This window comes from Mixophyes fleayi, chromosome 8 (genome assembly GCF_038048845.1).
Source record: "Mixophyes fleayi isolate aMixFle1 chromosome 8, aMixFle1.hap1, whole genome shotgun sequence".
Taxonomy (NCBI): Eukaryota; Metazoa; Chordata; class Amphibia; order Anura; family Limnodynastidae; genus Mixophyes; species Mixophyes fleayi.
The window spans coordinates 13,047,761-13,071,432 of record NC_134409.1 but is presented as its reverse complement, the minus strand read 5'-3'; the positions used below and the strand labels follow the sequence as shown (position 1 = coordinate 13,071,432).

Below are 23,672 nucleotides of genomic sequence, written 5' to 3'. Positions count from 1 at the left end.
TTATAGGTTTGATAAATCTACCCTTCATGTGTCTATTTTTACGCATTTCTTTTAAATATACTTTATTAAGGCTTTTTTTCAAATACAATTATTGAAGGGGGGGAGAGATCATAGAATAAAGAAAGGAAGACCTCCCTTTCAAAATAGGTTAACAAAAACATTTTGTAACAAAGGGAGGCATTTAGCTGGCAATATGCAAGCAGAGTAACATGTTTGCGCAGCAATGCACATAGTTTAAAGATAAACAGGTTGAAGACATATGTGTGACGAATAATAGTTTAAAATCTGGTTTATCATACATGCTTTGAAAGTGCCTCTTTGCACAGCTACAGGGTGTGTCTGTGTAAGTTTAATCAAACAGAGCAGCTAATGAGAACTTCCTTTTTAAGGGAAACTGGGAGTGTCACCTGCCCATCAAGCTAGGGCTGTGGGAGGAGTGTCAGGTGTAAAAAACTATTTATTTCTTTGTTCAGGGTGACCAATGCTGGAAAAGCTGGCTGGTTGTTAGAGAACTGGTCTATGTTTAGCTAGTGTTTAGGGTCACAAGAAACTGTGCGGAGTATTTATGGATGAAACACTACCATTCTGACATTACAACTAAGTAAAAAGCAAGAAGTTGCTTGCGTGTGTTTCACCAGAAGTGTGCTCGTGCCAGAATATAAAAGGAACAATTTTCTAGTTGCCTCACAAAAAAAAAACACTGGACAAAACTACATTTTTCCTGCACACATAAATGTCCCTGAATATGGCAGATTGCAGCGTAAGTGTTGCAGCTGGTAATAAAAGTGTTTATTTCATTGCAGGAATTATTGCTGTGTTATTCATTATCATCATTATCGCGAAATGTAATCTGCAGCCAAACAATCCCAGTGCCCAGGGTTCAACCAGGTGCTGTTGTGAAGAGACCCAAGACTTCCCTGGAATAAGAAGCCACCTACCGAAAGTCCCTTTAACCCCAGAAAACAACCGCAATGTCATGTCTTTCGTGGACCCTGCCAAGATCCGTAATCCCTTCATGAAGAAACACACGGGTTCATTACATCTGGGATATAATCCGGGGGGATCAGACAAGTCTCTCAGAGCCAGCGGCAAAGAGAACCTGCCGGGGAGTTACTACATCTGTATCAATTGTCGATTGGTACAGTGGCTCCCCCCTTCGCCCTCAGCCATGTTTGTCTCTGATGAAGTAGGATGCATTTCAAACAGCATTCAAAGGATTTCTGCTAATCCGAAAGACTGCGTGCAGGCTGCTCCCTGGGTAGGTGCGAACACAACCGTCTTACAGGAACTGTCAAGGTTTAATAAAGGTAAGCCTTCCGAGAGATAACCCGTTAAGATTTTGACATTGCTAGCTTTGCACCTAAATCCTACTATTAAATGAACCAGAATAAAGGGTGACTGTACCTTTACTCCTCGACGGCAAAAAAAGTTAAGAAAACAAAACTTTTGTTACAGGTAAATATAATAAAGTAAAGTACTATTATTTAGGAAGGAAATTCCGCAGAATTTTAAAGGGGAACTCCACCGACCAGGAAGATTTGTTTAATTTCGTTGCCCTTAGATACAACAACAAATCTGCTGTAGACAGAATGATAATTGCTGTATCCAAGAGTCAAAAATAAACAGTTCTGCCTGGACAAGGTGAAGACCTGCATTTCATATACATCAAATAATAACATGATTTGTCATCATTTATTTACATAGCATCACCAATTACGCATCGATGTAGAGAGGATATTTATCATTCACATCAGTGGAGCTTACAGTCTAAATTCCATAACACACACAGTAGGGTTAATTTTATCAGCAGCCAATTAACCTACCAGTATGTTTTTGGAGTGTGGGAGGAAACCGGAGCATCCGGAGCAAACCCACACAAACACGGGGAGAACATACAAACTCCACACAGATAAGGGCCTGGTTGGGAATTGAACTCATGACCCCAGTGCTGTAAGGCAGAAGTGCTAACCACTAAGCCAACATGCTGGCCATTATGCTTTCTGCCCTCTTTTGGCAAAAAATAACACTATATTAAAATTGGTTCTAACTGCGGATTTGAGCTGACGTGAGTTTAAAAAGCTAATACTCATTACAATGGAACTTTGACTTCTTCTATTTTTAATTTGTTGAAACAATGTTGTTGCGCTCTACAAAACAGTTACGCCTTAGTGCTGCCGTTTTTCCACCATAACTCATTAACCATATCTTAAAATTTTTGTTAACAATGTTTGGAAGTCATCATGTTGCTCCCTTCCATCCTCACATTTCACCTAAAAAAAAGTATGAAAATAATAATAATTTTAACAATACAACCTTGATTTTATTGTTTTAATGCAATTTCCACTATATATTCTTATCCTCTGGGCTAATGCTAGTGGTGTATTAAAGAGTCGAAACATTATATTATAATGTATCCAGGTCAGTGGACAGGTCAGGGCTCCTATGCACTGTGTAACACAAGGGATGCAGTGGATACTGCTCGTACAGCTGTCATTATGGAGATCATTGATCTATATGGTAAATGCATCCTCTGTGCTCACTGATGAGGACGCAGCAGGTTTCAGTGAGTGCCGGGGACGTGTGTATCATGGAGATGAACAATCTTTATAACGACAAGGGGTCCAGCTGTGACGGATGCATCTAGCAGCATCGCGGTAACGCCTGAGGTCACCTCTGCTCTCCCGCATTACACTGACCTAGGGCGTAGATATTAGGATCATCTTGGTAAAACAACCCAGTGGACAGATAAATCTGCCATAAAACAAGGGATGAGGTTTGTTAAAACGATACTTGTTGTGGCGATAAAAAAAAATATTTTTTTGCCCAGTTTTATGAATATCGTGACTCACATCGAGTATTGTGTTACTTATCCCTCTGGAGGACCCGCCCTGTTCTAACGAGTGGGGGTCCGATCCATGGATGGATCTCTGCTGTTAGCTTTCAGTTCCACTGTTATACAAATACAGTGGTCGCACCTTTAGACATATAATATAACTTATATTATATAAACTATCCCCCCCCCATAAAATAAATATGATTACGAGAAATCCCTATTAGTTTCAGAGTTCTGTGCTGAAAACACAAATGTAGTCAATAAATTGTTGTATTTATTCAATGCAACTGACCAGAAATAGACGTAAGACATCGCTAAACAGCCGTTGCGCTGTGGACCCGCATTTTGGTAGCTTTATGTGTAGAGAGAGGGGGAATAATAGTAACTTGATTGAATGTTTTCCATCTTTAACTCTTGGTCTAAGGCAGGCCTGTCCAACCTGCGGCCCTCCAGGTGATGTGAAACTACAAGCCCCAGCATGCTTTGCCAGTAGACAACCAGTTGATAGCTGGAAGGGCATGCTGGGACTTGTAGTGTCACAAAACCTGGAGGGCCGCAGGTTGGACAGGCCTAGTCTAAGCCCTAGTTTCACAAGGTTCTGTGTCGCCCCCGGTGTGGAAGTTTGGGCCTGGGGGAGTCTCGGTGGTGTTAAACTGGGATTTCAGTGTTGGAAGTAACTTCAGAAGCAGTAAAAAAAAAATGATTGCACAGACTCAGTTGAAGTCTCAGTACACCAAGAGGTAGGTTTAGCAAACCTTCTAAAGAAGGAAAGTGGAGGTGTTGCCTATAGCAACCAATCCGATTCTAGTTATCATTTTCAAGAATGTACTATACAAATGAGAGCTAGAATCTGATTGGTTGCTATGGGCAACACCTCCACTTTTCCTTTTTAAAAGGTTTGATAAATCTACCTCAAATAAAAGCTAAGTCACCTCTTGTATAGGACACCCCTGGAATCTCTGTAGCCAGAAATGAACCCTTACACTCTTTCCAAAATGGAAAATCAAGTAGGAACAGCTGAAAACCCCCAGATTACGTGCCACTGAATCAGGGGCTGGCGAAGCTGGGGGGCATTTGCCCCCTGGGCCAGTCCCATAGTGGGCTACCTAAGGCTGGGTCACCTGCATTGTTTTTCCTGTAAAATGCTCCTAATAGCTTGTTGATCCAAGTCGCCCCTCTCCCCCCCGTGCGGGCTACAATTTGCAGCCAGACCCTGCTCTTACTCTGTACATACACAGTTTATCATTTGCTATTTTAATATGTATAATTATACAACTTATATCGTAATATATTATATCTATAGGTGAGACAAGTATCAGAAGATCATTCTTCCCTAAGGATGACATGACCGCTGTCCGATCTATTCACAGTCCAGATCCATGCGACAGTATTTCAGGGAGCGAACAGAGAAAGATTGCTTCTTACAAGCAAAGTGCTGATGTCATGAGTCGTTTAACTACAAAGGGATCGGTGGAAATGAAGACACATGCCGGGAGACCACCGCTGCAACCTCATCGATCACAGAAAGGAGGCCCCGGTGTTCTCCGGGATGAGAGAACAGATATTTCTTTACCGACAGATAACGACCTTATCTGTAAATACATGGAATGTGATAAATTAGAGGAACCTAGAAGACAAATAACTGAACCAGGGACACAAAATGTGAAGTTTGAGGAGCAGAAAATTCAAACTCGCGTCAGTGAAGAAAATTGTTTTTTGAATAATGACAGCACGGTGCTGACAGCGAGGATAAGACAAGTGAATATTCCAAGGAATGTTGGTTTTTATATACCACACATCCAGCCTGAGACAGACATGGCGGTAAACACATCTCAATCACGCCAGGAACAGTTCTTCCGTCCGCACCTGGGGAGCAAGTATCTCCGAACTATAAATAACAAAGACTGTGGAGGCAGACAGATGAGCTGCACAGACACCCTCGTGGATTCTTTGAAGGATATTTACATCCACGACAAAGTATGTTATACAAAATATACAAGGAAGACACAAGATTACTTGAGGGTGAAAGTTAACCTACAACCGTTTCGGAAGATAAGAGTCCATCCACAGCAAAACACCGGCGTCGGCGCCGAACCCACTAAGCGTGGTCACAGTCCAAAGCAGGTCCCACCACAGTTGCCCAGAAAGAAATTAAAAGGTAATAAGTCAACGTCATCTTATACCACAAGGAAGGCAACAAGCCAAACCTCAACAAAGCATAATAAACCCAATCATGTTGACGACTCTGTAATGGTGGGCACCAGTGTGGCAGACTGCCCGGTTTCTAAGAATAAAAACGCTCTTGATAAAAAGTCTAAAGGGAAGACCTCAGGACGTGCTGCATTACCGGAGGGTTATGCATATAATACAACTGCAAAAGAAACATATACGACACTTAAAGAGAAAGATAATGATATATCATGTCTTCAGACTGGGCCTGCCGAAGGTAGGACACCAAACATTTCTGCAGAGCAGTGTTCCGGTGCATTCAGCAAAGATGAGCTTTTGAACTCTGCAGTCGATCGGAAAAGAAACGAATCAATAGAGCAAAGCCCAGGACACGCTGAGCCTAAAGATCTGGAAACGCAGGGCTGGCGCGAGGAGTTAACAGAGAGCAAATTGCAAACACAATGTGGAAGCCGAGATAACGCCTGCACTCTCAGTGGAAATGTGCTTGATACAAAGTTGTCAAATGTCACCGGTATTTGTGGAGGAACGGACTCTCTATCATGTGGAAATAACGCCGTGTGTGAAATAGATATTGCTGGTTCATCATTGCCGGGTAATAAGGTCAATGGCCACTTAGAGGGCAATATAAAAGATGATATCACCGAAGTGGGTCATTTGCTCAGTGCCGATAATTCAATTAAACACAAAGTAATCAATGGAGCTAAGGAGAGCGGGATTAAAGCGAGCAGGGACGGCTCGCTTGCGGATTCCGTGGAAGGCAAAGCAGAGCTCCTTGAAGGCTGCGAAAAAGAAAATATAAGTTTAGAAACTAATGAGAAGAAGGATATAAACGACAAATCGTCTGCTGCCATTAATTCACAAAGCAGCCCTGGAAGAACAGAACCATCGACATGCGGAAATCTCGACGATCCAGTTAGCACTAATGAGCATGTGCATCCTGATGATAATGAGCTTCTTATGCAAGGACCACAGGACAATAAACACAATGAAATTAACACCTCTCAAAAACAAATAAGGGAGTCTACATTCATAGGCGGAGACCCGTCCCCTGTATCAGACCATTTACCCCAGACTCACCCCGGAGTACAAAATGAGACTCTTCTAACTGACAGGCAAAATAACGAGTCTTCAAATTCTGCTCTAAAAACTTCAGAGTTGGCAGCGACCGCCGAACGGGCTCATACATCAGCCGCCAGTCCGCAACCCAACGAGCAAAATAATTCAAACAACAATCACTCCAAACCGCCCGCAGAGACCGGAAGGAAACATCGCAGCTTGTCGGAGAGCTCCAAAGTCATCATTGTAGTGGAAAGTCTAAACAAAACAGTCAACATTCAAAAATATCTGACTGAACGAAGTACGAGTTATCAGAGCCGGCAGAATACAAATCCTCCCAGTAATGAAACTGACAGCACTTCGGGGGACGGAAGGCAGCGGAAAAAAATCTGCCTCATTCTCCCTGAAAAATCTGATTCAGGGGGGCCGAAATTAACTAGCAAAAAAATAAAATGACTGTTCTGCTGTAAATTCCTCATTAACAGTGAGCGAATCTGAAATATTTACTTGCTTGCTTGTCAATGGAATGGCAAGCAAGAGTCAGTAGCAAAAGCATTTCCAGTAGAATAAATATTTTAGTTTTTCTTAATGACGTTCCAGATACCTAATTTCAACTCAAGTTGATGAATAGATACCATAGATGACCAGTAGGTGGAGACATTTGATTTCTTATTATTAATGCAAGACTTTTTCTGTTCTTAACCTCCTGCATTGAGACCAATCTGTGCCTTCACTTTAAATATGATATTATTTGTATGTATGGGCCTTGTTAACGAGTGTTGCAAATAGGTCAATTGTAGTGTAAATCTCAGCAGGCACAATATCATATGTTTGTTCCCTTTATAGATAAGTGTGATATCTGTGGTTCTGCTGCTGCCGTGGTACTACCAGTCTCAGCATGTCCACGCCCAGATTGCTTAAGGCTGATACAGGTTTAGATAGAGATAATATATCTACTTCGTATTGTAAACACCAAGTTTAATGATTCTCGGATGCGCTCATAAGAAAGTGCAATTTTTTAAACAGACACAAATCAAATAATTTTTTAAAAATATGGAAGTGACATGTGAGTAACCTCGGACATGTCATCTGTTGCAGAAGCTAAAGAATAACAGGCTGGAAATCAATGTCTACATAATGATATACCTCATGAGAGAGATTTACCCATCTCCGGCCTTATTTTCTAGTACCCAATGGTCATTGACGTTAACCCTTGTTTGTGAATTCTCCGTATTTCTGTATTACCTTGAGCTAAATTTTAATCTGTTTATCATCAAAGCCTTAATAATCAATGCAAGCGTCTTGGATAATTAGCTCTATCAAGGGGTTAATAAAAGCCTTATGTCTGATATCTTAACCTCTTTTACCTTCTTCCTCTTATTCAACTATTGCCTTAGAGTAACGACACGAGACTTGAGTGTGGCAAAATTAAATGATTTATTTAACTATGGTGGAGGTGAAATAAGCAGTCAGACCGACGTGGGCCAGGCAAAACCCAACTGTCCTAGCATCTCCTTAGGACTTTATCATCTGGGGAACAACCAAACCCCTGGGTTCAAGTGGGGGACCAACCAATCACACCCCGGGCGCAGATATCTACCTGGAGATATGCAATCAGAGTTGTTGATGCTTATGAGGCTGGAAAACGTTACAAACCAAGGCATTACTACATATCAGAGCCAAAGCTAGACATTTTAGGCAAGAATGGAAACTAATCCCCCCTGCCCTCAAGTTTAATCAAATTTACGTTTTCCAGAGGAATATCGGAAGACTGTTTTAAGGACAGATATGAAAATCCCATCCCAACTATGTAGGATGGAGGTGATAGTAGGTGATAGTCTCATGAACGATACTAAAAAGTGCACCACAGGCAGCTGTGAAGGTTTGTACCTTAATTAATTTTGTTTTCTTGCCTTGTGGCACTTCTTTATAAAGTCCCCTACCTCACACTGATGATCACTGATGACCCAGCACCTCTCAGGGGGAGGTCTTACATTCTTGGTGGATATTCTCCACCAGGAGAGACCAGCATGCTTGTTTATCAATGGGAGTATCATGGTTTGAGATAACTCTGCAACCTCAGGGACCAGATGACTCTGAATCAATGAAAGAACAGTCAGTTTATAGCGAATTCTTCAGGATAATTTCTAGCTACCCATCCGTGAGGCAAAGCTGAAGAAAATATGGCTTCACACGCAACAACTATGATCCTAATGTCACCAGTGATTTTACCACCAAGTGGCCATTGTAGAATAGCTCAGTGGAAGACTTACGTTGGCCAATACTGTTTTACCATAAATCTATATCAGTCTATTAGTCTTATGTCGCAGTATGGACCTAAATAATGGTCTTATAGAGATCAATAGGACCATTTTTGGGCAGGGTGGAACATTTAGTTAGAAGATGTCAGCCCTGTGTGTGTGATCCGGGTGTTTGGCCCAATAGGCGAATGGCTAGGATCCCGTCAAATTTGATCTGATCAAGGTGTGTGGCCAAAATGAACGATGATTCTATTGTTCAACTTTTTGGTTGAGGGGAAGAAACAGCCCCTTTAGCTAAAGCATAAAACTTTAAGAAAGCAATTCATACAAAACAACCCAAAAATATCATGTTGAAGCACTTCTGTAGAGAGGAACGTATAACATACATCCAAGGAAATGGTTATTTTGAAGCAGTTCGTTCATCTAAAGATTCACAAAGTTCCGAAAATATGTATCGTTATACAATTTATTAAAATAAATTCATGGAAACGTACCATTTTGTTTTGTGTTATGTGTGTAATCAGATTATCTTTATCTATTAGGATTTATATAAAGCTTAGTTCACATTTCCTATGAAAATTATACAGAATACAGATAACTGTAACGGTTCGCACAGTACCACTAAATATGATGATGTAATGTTTTGTGATCATGTAAACATAATAAATTAGGTCATATTTTGCGATGAAGTAAACATATGCGATTAAAGTCGCTATTGTCACGATCTGCCTGCGGCATACTGCTTTGCCTGGCAGCTCCTGCCTCCTGGACTATCAGACTTTATCATTGGTGTTCATTTCATGTGTTTGCAGCAGTACCTCTGATTACCAGAGGTGCTGCTATTGTGCCTGTTGTGCTCCTAGTTACTTAGGAGTTAATTCTGCTTCACTAATTATTCCATGCACCTGGGTGTGTTCTCATTTCCCTTTATATACCTGTCACTCCCAGCACACATTGCTGGTTATTGATGTCATATCCTGTTGTTGCACCCTGTGGATTCTTCCTCCTGCCTTGCTCCTGTGATCATGCTGCATTGGGATCCCAACATACATTCTGCTGCCCTGTTTTCATCTGTGAACCTGGTACTTTCCTGTGCATCTCCCTGTACTTGTTGCCTGGAATCTTTCCACACCTCCTGTTTACCTGCAACTGTGTATACCTGGTAATTTCTACAAGACCATTATTACATTATCTGTTCAGTCTCTCCAGCAATAAACATTGTTTGTTTTTTCACCTATCTGTGGCTCCTTAGCTGTATTTCTACATTGATCCGTGACAGCTATTTTCTTTCCATTACACCACGATCTAATATGTTACAATATTGTGAGATGAAAACAAGTTTGAGTCACTTACTTCAGGACATACGTTCCATCCTCTCATCAACAAGGATGATATCGGCTTCGGGATGGAATATCCGATGGGCGGTCGGATGTGATGGTACGCCATGTCCGCGGCTGCCGCAGCTAGGCAGGAATTGGACAGAATTACATCTCAATAATACAGAAGATGAAGAAACGGAAGCAGAGTAATTGGACAGAAGCTAGGTGCTTGTCATTAATGACTCAAAAATAATAAATATATTATGTTCACTGTTTTGTTTTCATGGTGACATAATCTATTGGGCTTAATCAATAACATGGTGCAACAAAGAATGATCTACCTTAATCCCTAGCAACCAATCAGCGGCTTTTAACAGTAGTTAGATTAATGATAGCTTGTATCTGATTGTTGCTATGGGTTACAGCTATTGCCTGAATTCCACTATTGAAATCACAATGTGGCTTTAATTAATGCAAATTGTATTCATCTAAGTGTTGTCTTAAAATCAAGTCTCTACAGTGCTGTAATATTAAGAGTAATATTCTCTCCCCTCTGGTTGCTGTCCCAAACTTAGGTAAATAACAGGCTCTCTGTTGACTAACGGATAAGTCAATTCAGACGAAGACATTAAAGAATAAAACATCTCTGAAAGCCTTAAGGAGAGAATTTGGGTAATTACACACCTCCCAATCTGTATGCAGTTCTCACATTTGTACATATTAGCTTACGGTTAGAAATTGTAACACTTTCTATATCTCAGTCACCCCTTAATTTATCCCTGTCCCCCAGAGGCCATCTAGGAGACGAGCAGTTTAAAGCCCTAAGATCTACAAGAGTTAGGACAACGGAATGTAGACATATCTCAGGGATTCTCGAGCTTGTCGTGTTTTGATTTTAGAATCAGTTTAGCGACTTGGTTCTGACATTCGAAAATACATCGCAATTTCTTCGGTTTTAGAACTGGTTAATAACAAAATTGAGAGGTTTGAACAAGTGCGAACCTGTTCATCGGTGTTCAAGTCGGTTTGCACACATTTCAGCTGGTTCGTACATTTTCAAGTTAAATTTGAAGAATTTCAGTGTTTTAATTAATCAAGAATGACAAACTTTGATTGCAAATGGCGAAGCTCAAAATGGGAACACAATAATATTTGTAGCTCGATTCTAAACAATTAAAACCACAAAACTTTTAAAGCCTTCCACCTAGAATGCAAATGGCAAATGTGAACTGCAAATGTTGAACTGTGAGTTTGAACCAGAGTACATAGCCAATTGTATCGCTGGCATGCTCGGGGATCAACAGACTTTTAATCTGGTTTGAAATTTTTAAGCACCTCCACCCAGCAGCTGTCCCTTTTTATAAGTCATTTTCTGTTCTCACTGAGCATAAATATGATATTGAAGTTGTGGTTCCGTTCAAGGGGGCATATTTTAATAGCTACCAGATAGTTGATGGCTCTGGAAACTGTCCACCAATAAGAGTCCACTGTATGTCAGAATGGATCTTGGGTTAGGTATGAACCAAATAGAGAGGTTAGGTGCTTGCCAGTACCTAATTCTCAGGGGGACAGGAGGTGTAGGGCAGGGGTTGGATGGCAAATTTTAGCCTGAGGGGTGGGGATGCTCAACAGCCTATTAGGATCACTTTTAAATAAAAACATGAAGGTAGTCTCGTGACCCAACCCAAGATAGACCACCGTGTGGTGTAGAGTAACTTATTGTTGAACTGGAGAGTCAGGCAGAGAGGTGGATGTAGTTGTACATGTTTGTACTAATGATTTATCTATCGGTGCTGCTGGATCAGTGCAGAAAGCTTTTTGTCTGCTAGGAAAGGATCCAGCGCTATCAGAGAACTTCTCAGTTGACGTTTCTCCTGTCCACACAATAGGAAGCTTCGCATCAGACACTTTAACACTTGGTTAAATAAATGATGAAAGCTGGATGTATTTGGATCTGTCAGTCATGTCAGTAACGTTTAGCAGAAAAGAGACTGCTTGTATCCTGGCACTAGGAGAACGTGCCCTTAGGAAGAGTTCAGACATTTAAATACTTTACATTAATTAAAAATATTATTTTGATAGTGTTTAACATTTTTTCTAAAGAATGCAAATTTTAACTTAAACCTCAAATGTGAATGGCAAACATTGAAACTTAAGGAACGTCTTTAGTAGTTGTTTAAACTAATTAATGGAGATGATCCCTCTGTCCCCCTAAAGATGATGAAAAGTGTATTGGTAACAGCGGCCAGTTAATGAACTGGGGTATGGTTTATAATGCTACGTATAGAAATGGTGGTAGTTGAATAAACAAACTTCTTGAATTGATTTAAGTCATGTCAACTGATACTTTCATCATCATCAACATTTATTTATATAGCGCCAGCAAATTCCGTAGCGCTTTACAATTGGGAACAATAGATAAGACAATACTGGGTAATACATACAGACAGAGAGGTAAGAGACCCCTGCTCGCAAGCTTACAATCTATGGGACAATGGGAGTTAGAAACACAAGGACATGTGCTACATCATATTACACAATGGACCAGCTAGAATGCAAAGGTAAAAGTATTGAGTGGGCTGTGTGTGTGGCAGTGTTGGTCAGAGGGTTGTTGTCTTGCGTTAGCTGTGTAGAGGATGGTAGTAGGGTAATCTAGGGAGATTAATATGGTGGTTGAGGAATATTATAACCTTGTCTGAAGAGGTGGGTTTTCAGTGAACGCTTGAAGGTTTAAAAATATGGAACGCTTCGCGAATTTGCGTGCCATCCATATTGTAGCTATTACTCAGTAATGATTATCACGACTGGGACATTGGGATTCCCAGGATTAAACTGCTTCAAAAAGACAATAAGAAACATGGGAGGTAGGATTGGTTTATATGTAATGGATGAGATAAAAATAGTTTTAATACAAAGCACAGCAGATAGGACTGAGAGGATTTGTGGAACTCTATGAACTGGTGAAAAAGATTATTTTGGGTAGAAACAATTTATAGACCACCAGGACGTGGACAGATTATTAATAGTGGAAATCAGTGAGATGTCAATGAAAGGTGGGGTGATAATTATAGGGGATCTCACTATCCCTAAGATGCACTGATATCTGCCAATTGCTCACTCAGCCAGGAGCAGCGAGATTCTGCGTGTAGATCTCTCCAGTAATTATTCAGGGAAACAACAGCCAAGGAAACAATCCTATATTTAGTTCTCACAATAGAGATGTAGAAGTAAAGATATCAAACATTCTAAAGAGTTAAAGTGGAGGTGTTGCCCATAACAACCAATCAGCTTCCAGCTATCATCTATCCAGATCATTCTAGAAATGATAGGTAGATTCTGATTGGTTGCTGTGGGTAATATCTCCACTTTTCCTAGAATTTTTGCTAAATCTACCTGTAGTATCAAATGTGAGAGTACTTGGCTTTATCAACTCTTTTCCATTGTGGTTTACTATACAGGCAGCAGTAGAACAGAGCCGCAGCAAAACAAAGGTTTTCGATTTTAGCTAAATAAAAGAAAGGCGGAGAGCAGGAACAGTGGAAAAAACTAAAAACGCATTATAAAATGCAACAACACACTGTGCAATATATGTTAATAAAAGCAAAAAGAAGGAAAGGCCAATACGCTTCTCCAGGTAAGTGACAGCCGCTAAGAGTGCTTAGAAAACTGCGCATAAAAAAATCCAGACAGAGCTCATCATTGGAAGACTAAAAGAAGCATAAAACAAGTCTAAAATAGCCTACGCACACAATAAAATGTGTTAAAGTGCAAACAGAAAAAAAGATTGCACAGTCAGTAAAAAGGGTGGAAAAACATTCTTTAAATACATTAATGAAGGGAAATAAAATGATAGTAAGCATGAAAACAGAAGGGGGTGGATATGTTAAGGGAGACGATTTCCTATATATCTATTTTTGCTCCGTGTTTACTGGTTAAAGCTAAAAGTGCTCAACTGTACTACAGTAGAAAGATAAACCTTACTGCACTGTAGAACCAAATATATTTACTAAAGAAGAGGTATTACTCAAAATTAAAAGTAGGTAAATTAAAGGGTCCAGAAGGTGTTCATCCAAGAGTATAAGAGAATGGCCAACGTAGTTTTGCTACACAAAAAAAGGCAGTAGGACCGGAGGTAGTCAGTTTAACGGTACTGACTACCCCAATAAAGAAGAGGACGACAGGAGGACACCGGCTTGATACTACAGCGACCTGAAAAAAAAGCTACTTACCAGGATGCAGATGTCTTCATGGGACGACTCGCTGTGCTGCCGACTGTGTTAGATGACATCATAACAAAGCGCGAGTTGTCTTAAAGCGGCGATGGACGGACCCAGCTGTCATTGATGTAATGTAAGTATTATTTTAGTGGTTACGGTTAGGTTTAGGGTTAACCCTAACAGTAGGACAGAGTATGGTAACTATCGACCTGTGAATCTCACACTTTAAAAGTAGGGAAATTAATTGAATTAGTTAAAAAATGAATAACAAATGACGGTTGACTGTTTAGAGTCAAACAAATCGAGTGGATGTTTTTGGCTCAATAATTAACCTGATAGATCAGGATAGATCAGTAGATATATTTTATTTGGATTTTGGTTGGGCATCTGATCCAGAATCCTAGAATAAATGGATTTGAGAATATTAGAATATTTTCGAGTTTGACTCAAAGATAGTGAAATGGCCAAAAGGGCAGGAGACAGAGTGTTGTAGTCCATGGTGTAGGTTCAGATAAAGGTCTGGTAACCAGAGGAGAACTTCAGGGTCAGTCTTGTGTCCTGTTTTACTAAATGCATTCATTGGTGATATTACCTGTGGTTTACAAGGGATGGGATGTTGTTTTGCAAATAATAATGGTACCAGGGTTGATACTCCAAAAGGACTAAAATAAATGTGTAGTGATTTAAAAAGAACAGAGAAATGGACTAAAGTGCGAATCTACATTTAATGCAGCAAAATGTAAAATAATGCGTATGGGAAACAAAAAATTCAGAAACCAGAATACAGAGTGAATGGTGATGTAACGTAAGCGGTAAGAGAGGAGAGTTATAGTTTCAGATGATATCATCATCATCATCATCAATTTATATAGCGCCACTAATTCCGCAGCGCTGTACAGAGAACTCACTCACATCAGTCCCTGCCCCATTGGAGCTTACAGTCTAAATTCCCTAACACACAGACAGACAGAAAGAGAGACAGACTAGGGTCAATTTGATAGAAGCCAATTAACCTACTAGTATGTTTTTGGAGTGTGGGAAGAAACCGGAGCAAACCCCCGCAAACACGAGGAGAGCATACAAACTCCACACAGATAAGCCCATGGTCGGGAATTGAACTCATGACCTCAGTGCTGTGAGGCAGAAGTGCTAACCACTGAGCCATCGTGCTGCCTAATATATATATATTCCAGAATACAGTCAGTATCTCTTAGATAATGAGTGACGGGGGGCTGTGTGATCAGCAGCCTTATAACAGAGGCTGCACCACTTTACATTTCATATAGGAGACCTCTTTATAAAAAGTTGAATGTGGATCAATTCATCATTTGTGACAGCTTCACAGACACGGCCGCTGTACAGTGAAAGGTTTGGATCATGACAACACAATACTTAATATTGTATTTGTCTAATGCTTCTATAGCCTGTTTCTCACTACTAAATATTGTGTTGTATGTGTCACTGCGTCTAAGCCCTGTCCCCAGCTGACATCGAGCCGACCATTCTGCACATCACATTCAGATAGCAACAAGTAAGGTTGCCGGGGCAACCGTGGCTGGTTCTCTATCTGACATATAAAATCAGAACTATTTTCTAGGTCATAGCAATTGTTTGTTTACTCAATATGAGACTGCTTCCGCTGCTGCAATCGCTCTTGTTATTAGCATGTACAAATTACTAACATTTTCAGCCATTTCAGCAACAATATAACTTATACAATACATGTGCACGCAACTAATAATCATGCACTGATTTGCACAATCAAAGATCGCAGTAGCTGTGGGTCAAAAACAGACGGTCTGACCTGAATTTTAAAATGTTTAACTGACCTATTTAGCCGTTCAGGGACATTACATTGAAATTTCAAAAAAATTAATTTAAAATGTAGAGTTTTTAATACTAAGAGAATAAGGGTATTCACATGTTCAGATATTTAGTTTAAACTAAGAAAGTACCAACATTTTCCATAATTTGTTAAATAGACATTTGCAGGTTATAGGATCCTTAGGCACCCTAATCCAAGCACCAAAATACAGGCTTTTACTAGAATATTTAATGGTTGGTAAAGCATGTAAACAGGTATGAGAATGGAACATATTGGTTCCAATTATCACATACCAAATTTAACTTGCCATTCATTTGCATTCACCCGCATTGACCTATTTTGACATCTCCCAACTGCAAGTACAAGCATTGGTTAACCACCGAATTTTAAACACAATTGCTTTTGACTGCAGGTGTCAGTGGCATTTACCGCAACACCAGAGGATAATCAGCCTTATTTAATTCATTCTTTGAAAAAAAATACAACCGTAAAAAAGGAATAATATTTGAAACAATATAATACAATTACACCACAGCCAAAAATGTGTAGTTACCCATCTGACTGAGGTTAGCTGTCATGATAGATCTGATCAAAATGTGCACTAAGAACCTTGGGCCTGATTCATTAAGGATCTTAAATGAAGAGGATTCTTATTTCAGTCTCCTGGGCAAAACCATGTTACATTGCAAGGGGTGCAAATGAGTGTTCTGTTTTGCACATAAGTTAAATACTGACTGTTTATTCATGTAACACACAAATACTTGATAGCTTATTTGTACACTGAAATTTAAAGTTGATATGTGTGTGCTACATGAATAAACAGTCAGTATTTAACTTATGTGCAAAACAGAATACTCATTGCACCCCTTGCATGTAACATGGTTTTTCCCAGGAGACTGAAATAAGAATCCTCTTCATTTAAGATCCTTGATGAATTAGGCCCCTCATGTTTATTTTAGATATTTTACTGTATAGTGATATAACAGAGCATCATACACAGATATGTGTTATTGTGGGTAGTGCGTCTTTATTGTCCTGCTTTCTGTAATATAAATATATGGACATAGGCTTCCTTATACTCAAGTATAAGTTTCGCATTGTTATAACTGTATTTGTTAGTTTAATTGCTTTCATTGATTGCAAGGTCCTACGTGTCACCTTAATTAGGCTAAATGTTGATAGATCCATTTTGGCTTGTGCCCTGGAATCGCTTATTTATAAAACCATTCCTATTAAGCCATTTGTGGTTCAGATTTAATTTTTTTAAAAGACTGGGAATGTTGAATACGAAATTTTGAGCTAGAAGGAGAAATTACATTAGCAGATAATATATTGTACATTAAATTCTGCTCTGCTGAATAGGACTAACTAAATGGACTGGGGACTCCGCAATTGTGAGCAGCAGTAGCTGCCTATATAATTGCACATATAGGGTCCATTGTAAAGTCGGACGCAAGTCCAACTCATCAGAGCAAATAGCACTTTTAGCCAAGGATCCGTTTCAGTTTGCACTCCCATTGAGACGGATATATCTCTTGCACCTCTCTGCTCTTAGGGGGAACGGGGAAGGTACTGGGTGAGCCTTGCCATATAAAGGTGTGTTTTCGCACTTTACAGGCTATGCTGAGTTGAAAGCAGCCACAGATAGGTCTCTAGTAGACATACCTATTGTGGGTGCTTTCTGCTGGTGCAACAGACCTTGCTGTGTTAAAAAAAGAAGTAAAAAAATAATTACATTTTTTTAAAAAAAAGGTGTGCACCCCCTCCCAACAGCTTAACCCACCCTTGAGCTGTTTGAGAGGGGGAAGGGGCGCAATTTTTTTTTTCATATTAATTTATTTTTTCATTTATCTGCTCCACAGGGCCGCTCTGACTGAGCTCCGGCCCATAAGACAGATAAAGAGTGTTTGTGCAATTTGCATAGTAATCTGAGTCCATGCTACTTGGAATACTATGTAAATCATGGGATGCAATTTACACTTATGTTTTCAGTGTAAATTGCACCCAACTTTACATCAGGCCCACAGATGGGAGTGAACAGTCCCTTTAAAAAAAAACAAAAAAAACCAGATGGACTTATAGGGCCTGATTCATTAAGGAAAGTAAACAAAAAAAAGTAGTAATTGTTCTCCGGGACAAACCATGTTGCAATGCATGGGGTGCGCTTAATTCACCAAAGTAGTGTGTATCACATACATTTTCTATGCTTTCCTATAGTAGTAACTTTACTCACTTACCTAACAGCAAACTCATATCTCTTTGTAATTATAACGGTAGCTACAGGAAAACACAACAGGTAGATAAAAGTTTTAGCTGAAAGAAAACCATAGAAATTCACTGGTTAATTTAGGAGGAAATTATTAATGTTTGGAAAACCCCTAGCGAAGAAATTAAAAACTGCAGTACCACTAGTGACCACAAGAGCACTCCATTCCAACTAGAGATGTTCACTGACCCTTGTGTTCTGGTATTTGTTTTGGTTTTGGCAAAACCACCCTTGCGTGTTTTGGTTTTGGTTTTGGTCTTGGATCCTGTCTTTTTTTCTAAAATCCCTATTTTCATTTGCTAAAATCACATATTTTTGCTTTTTTCCCCCCCCCCTGCATTATTATTAACCTCAATAACACTAATTTCAAGCTATTTGCAGTCAATTTTGACCACATCACAGGTCACAATATTATTTTCATACACTTTCAAACAAAGACTGCAGATTTAAAAGACCAAGCCTGCCAGACCTATTGAGCAATGACAATTAGCAATGGAGCAATGGAGCTCTCCTCTTTGTGTGTTACCTATATAACACAGTACAATGTGACTGCAGATTTAGAAGACCAAGTCTGCCAGACCTATTATTTGTATTTCAGCAATGACAATTAGCAATGGAGCTCTCCTGAATGTCACTGTAGACTTTGAACAACACTGCTACCTCTCCTCTTTCTTTTCTACCTATGATGCTGCCCAAATGCTCTAGAGACTGCCAAGAACTGTGCTACCCCTTCTGTGTCCCTCTTTGAATGGCGCTGGATCGCTGTGAAGGGCGGTACTTATAGAATCCAAAGTTTGCGAGATCCGAGATCTGACGACGTAACAATGACGTTTTGCCTCGTTTTCAATTCCGAGGGCGCACGAGCCGGCTCGGTACTCGGATCTGCTAAGTTCGAGTGTGTTCAGTTCTCGGGGGAACTGAGCCTGAGCATCTCTAATTCAAACCAGACTGTATATGTACAATACAATGTTGTTTGCAATATTCACGTACACTATACATTGAGCAGAATGATACCTATGAAAAGCTTGTGTTGGTATAGACCCATGCTGTATTGTGAAATATACACACAAACCCAATTGTAATTCCTGTCACTTCCCTGACATCATCATCACCATTTATTTATATAGCGCCACTAATTCTGCAGCGCTGACATTTGAGTGCTTACAGGAGATAGTAAGAGACTTGGCTTAGATCTGGAATCTAACTCTTATTCCAGAGACTGATGGGCTGCTGCAAATATATCGGAAGTGCAGCTCCAGGGTTAAGTGCTTGCAACTGTGGCTACTACTTGGTTCTCAAAAGAGAAGTAGCAAGAATTGTAAAAGCAAATAAGATTGTTTTTAGTGGAGACTTAGAGGAATGAAGAAAAAGAAGTATGTCTTGCTAGGCTGAAGGTAGAAAAGAAAGCAATCAGATTTGCAAAGGCCCAAGCTAAGGAGACAATGGCACAGTCAGTAGGAACACAGCACATAACCTCTTTTAGGTGCATTAGTGGAAGAAGATAAATAAGAGTAGGAATAGTGAGACTAAGGACAAAGGGAGAGACTTGCTGAGAGTATTGGCAATCATCTTATTGATTATTTTGCTTCATAGCAGACGAAGAAGGAAAGAGACCACAGCTAATTAGCAGGAACATTGATAAAAAGGGGGTAGACACAAGTTCACTTACAGAGAAGAAGATCCTAAAAGAACTATTGAAACCGAAAGTAGACAATTCACTGAGGCCAGCCACTAAAAGAGCTCATTTGTGAGTCCTCACCTTTCTGTCCAGTTCTGGAGGTAATATCTCCAGCAGGACAGAAATAAATTAAAAAGGTGCAAAGAAAACAAAAATGGTGCACAGTTTGAATCATAAAGCTTACCAAGAAAGACTAAAATATTTAAAGACTTGTGTCATGAGTTCAATTCCCGACCATGGCCTTATCTGTGAGGAGTTTGTATGTTCTCCCCATGTTTGCGTGGGTTTCCTCCGGGTGCTCCGGTTTCCTCCCACACTCCAAAAACATACTGGTAGGTTAATTGGCTGCTATCAAAATTGACCCTAGTCTCTCCCTCTCTGTCTGTCTGTTTGTCCGTCTGTGTCTATATTAGGGAATTTAGACTGTAAGCTCCAATGGGGCAGGGACTGATGTGAATTAGTTCTCTGTACAGCTCTGCGGAATTAGTGGTGCTATATAAATAAATGATGATTATGATGTATAGCTTGGAGTAGAGAAGGAATGGGAGGTGAGGGAAGAACTATTAGAACACATATTGAAACAAGAGAACATACAATAAAATGGAGGGCAGTTGGTTTAGGGCAAATTAGAGGAAAATTAATTTAACCAAATGAGGCAGCCAACCATTCAGAGACTAAGAGCCCAAAAATATCTATAGATACTGCAAACAGCTAAGCCCCTCGGACCTCTTCACATGACTATTAGACCTGCCCACATGCCCATCAAATCTGCCCACAAGCCCCTTATATGCCCATCAGAACATAATAAAACAGAAAATAAATCAGATTGGGAGCAACCGTCGGTAGCCGCATTCAGAAATTCAAAGAGCCTCGTGCGGCTTAGAGGGGCAGTTTGTCCACTGTTGGGATAGTGGGTAGGTGGAACAGCCTCCTAACAGAGGGGCCAATACACTAGGGAAATTTAAACATTTATTAGATAAAAAAAAGGCTATCCTAAATCTGAAAAAAACTAAGGACCCATACCTACAAAGCCCTCAATAACTCTACCCCTGCATACATCTCAAATTCTTATAAAAATACTCTCCTTCCCGTCCTTAGGTTTGATCTGCACATTGTCTCATCTCTGATAACCACCTCTCACTCCTGCCTACAAGACTTCTCCCGTGCTGCTCCCCAATTATGGAATTCCCTACCACGCTCAATCAGACTTTCCCACAGCCTTCAAATTTTTTTAAGCTCTCTGAATACCCATCTCTTTTTTAGAGGTGACCTTATCCCCAATAACACTATTCACACTAATGCACCCTCACAACTGTCCCAATCTCCACTCTGAACCACACTCGCTCCTCTTGTTTCAGCTGTGCCCTCTCCCACTTAGAATGTAAGCTCTCTAATGAGTAGGGTCCTCCATACCCTTTGTTTCCATGTCTGCAGTTATTATATCTTCCTTGTATGTCCCTGTTTTATGTATGTCCTGTTTTCCCTACTGTACGGCGCAGCGGAGCACTGTGGTACCTTACAAATCTATGATCATAATAATAATAATAATAATAATAATGATCAAATTGGGTCTTAGGTTGTTCTGGACAACAATGGACAGACAAGATGGATTGAATTAGCTATTAAATCCTGTCTTTCTATGTTATTGGTATCTCTACACTGATCTGATCATTGCTCTTGTCTGTAAAAATCATGTAACTGCAAAAATAGTTGTTTAGTGTCACAAAAGAACCAGACACTTCTGCATTTGATTGAGTTCTTGATCCCCAGTGATGTTGGTATGAGGGTATGACAGGGCTACTGTCATGTTGCATGTTGTTTCATTTAATTACCATAGTACAGGTATTTATTTTTCTTTGAGCCATGTTCCACCCATAGGAATGAACAACGTTGTAACTGGGAGCAGAACACTCAACACTTTTTCATCTTTTTAATATAATTTCAGTCATTATTTCCTTGAAGGTCCAAAGAGACCCCTCAGATGTAGGAATATTTTCTTTAAAATGTTCATACAGAATAAAATGATAACATCTCGCAATATGAAGCAGATTATTGCGAGCTGTCACTGTGATTTATTTAGCATGGATGACAAAGAACCACAGTGAGCTTCGTAGGTTCCAAACATCAGGAGAGGTCAATCAAGAGCGATGTGATGTCTTAAAAACTCATGTACCGACAAAACGAGGAACAGGCTCTTAAAGTCAATTAAGGGAGACGCTGGAATGTAAATATACTAATTTGCTGGGTACAGAGACTTTCTCAGCAAATTGTCACAGAACACAAACATATTGTACCAAACAACCTCTAATCCTAGTTCTGAAAAATCTGGTTTCCTGCAAGAATTTATTTACAGAAGCAGAATCCCTTTATGAACTGCAGATGTGGAAGTAGTATGGAGTCACAATGTATCCAGTTCAGTGGCAATATATACTCTCAATGCTCTCAAATCCTCTCTTCTATTAATATAATGCAAAATACTGTGGAAAAATATATATTTAAAGTGTAGCCATCACCAGCACACTATGAGGCCATAGCTGTGTACATACATATACAATTTACGTAAATTGTAATTATACATCATCTGTGGCCTTATTTGCCAACATTACCTATGGGGAAGGATTAGACCATATCTGATCTGCCCATCATCATCAGCTATTTCTTTAGCACTACTTATTCCGCAGCACTGTACAGAGAACTCACTCACATCAGTCCCTGCCCCATTGGAGCTTACAGTCTAAATTCCCTAACACACACACACACACACACACACACACACAGATACTAGGTTCAATTTGATAGCAGCCAATTAACCTACTAGTATGTTTTTGGAGTGTGGGAGGAAACCAGAGCACCCGGAGGAAACCCACGCAAACACCGGGTAGGTGCGAACACAACCGTCTTACAGGACTTGTCAAGGTTTAATAAAGGTAAGCCTTCCGAGAGATAACCCGGTAATTGACATTGCTAGCTTGGCACCTAAATCCTACTATTAAATGAACCAGAATAAAGGGTGACTGTACCTTTACTCCTCGACGGCAAAAAAAGTTAAGAAAACAAAACTTTTGTTACAGGTAAATATAATAAAGTAAAGTACTATTATTTAGGAAGAAAATTACGCATAATTTTAAAGGGGAACTCCACCGTCCAGGAAGATTTGTTTAATTTCGATCCCCTTAGATACAACAAATCTGCTGTAGACAGAATGATAATTGTTGTATCCAAGAGTCAAAAATAAACAGTTCTGCCTGGACAAGGTGAAGACCTGTATTTAATATCCATCAATTAATAACATGATTTGTCATCATCATTTATTTACATAGCGTCAACAGTTCTGCAGAGCTGTACAGAGGATATTTATCATTCACATCAGTCGCCCCAGAGGAGCTTACAGTCTAAATTCCATAACACACACAGTAGGGTTAATTTTATCACCAGCCAATTAACCTACTAGTATGTTTTTGGAGTGTAGGAGAAAACCAGAGCACCCGGAGGAAACCCACGCAAACACAGGGAGAACATACAAACTCCTCACAGATAAGGCCATGGTCGGGAATTGAACTCATGACCCTAGTGCTGTGTACAGTGCCACCTCCGTTGTAAGCAGTGGACAGTGCCACCTCCGTTGTAAGCGGTGGACAGTGCCACCTCCGTTGTAAGCGGTGGACAGTGCCACCTTCGTTGTAAGCGGTGGACAGTGCCACCTTCGTTGTAAGCAGTGGACAGTGCCACCTTCGTTGTAAGCAGTAGAGAGTGCCACCTTCGTTGTAAGCAGTAGACAGTGCCACCTCCATTGTAAGCAGTAGACAGTGCCACCTCAGTTGTAAGCAGTAGACAGTGCCACCTCCGATGTAAGCAGTAGACAGTGCCACCTCCGATGTAAGCAGTAGACAGTGCCACCTCCGATGTAAGCAGTAGACAGTGCCACCTCCGATGTAAGCAGCAGACAGTGTCACTTCTGATGTAAGTGGTGGACAGTGCCACCTCCGATGTAAGCAGTGGACAGTGCCACCTCCGATGTAAGCAGTGG

At 40.2% G+C, this 23,672-nt stretch overlaps 1 protein-coding gene across 2 annotated transcripts in view; it reads right to left on the bottom strand.

Annotated features, from left to right (window-relative positions):
• Positions 1-23,672, bottom strand: part of TNNI3K (TNNI3 interacting kinase) — a 174,510-nt gene that overhangs the window by 52,295 nt on the left and 98,543 nt on the right. For both annotated transcript variants that reach the window (XM_075181918.1, XM_075181919.1), the window contains exon 21: positions 9,694-9,803. In XM_075181918.1, the coding sequence (XP_075038019.1) occupies positions 9,694-9,803 (110 nt within the window). The remainder of the gene's footprint in view (positions 1-9,693; positions 9,804-23,672) is intronic.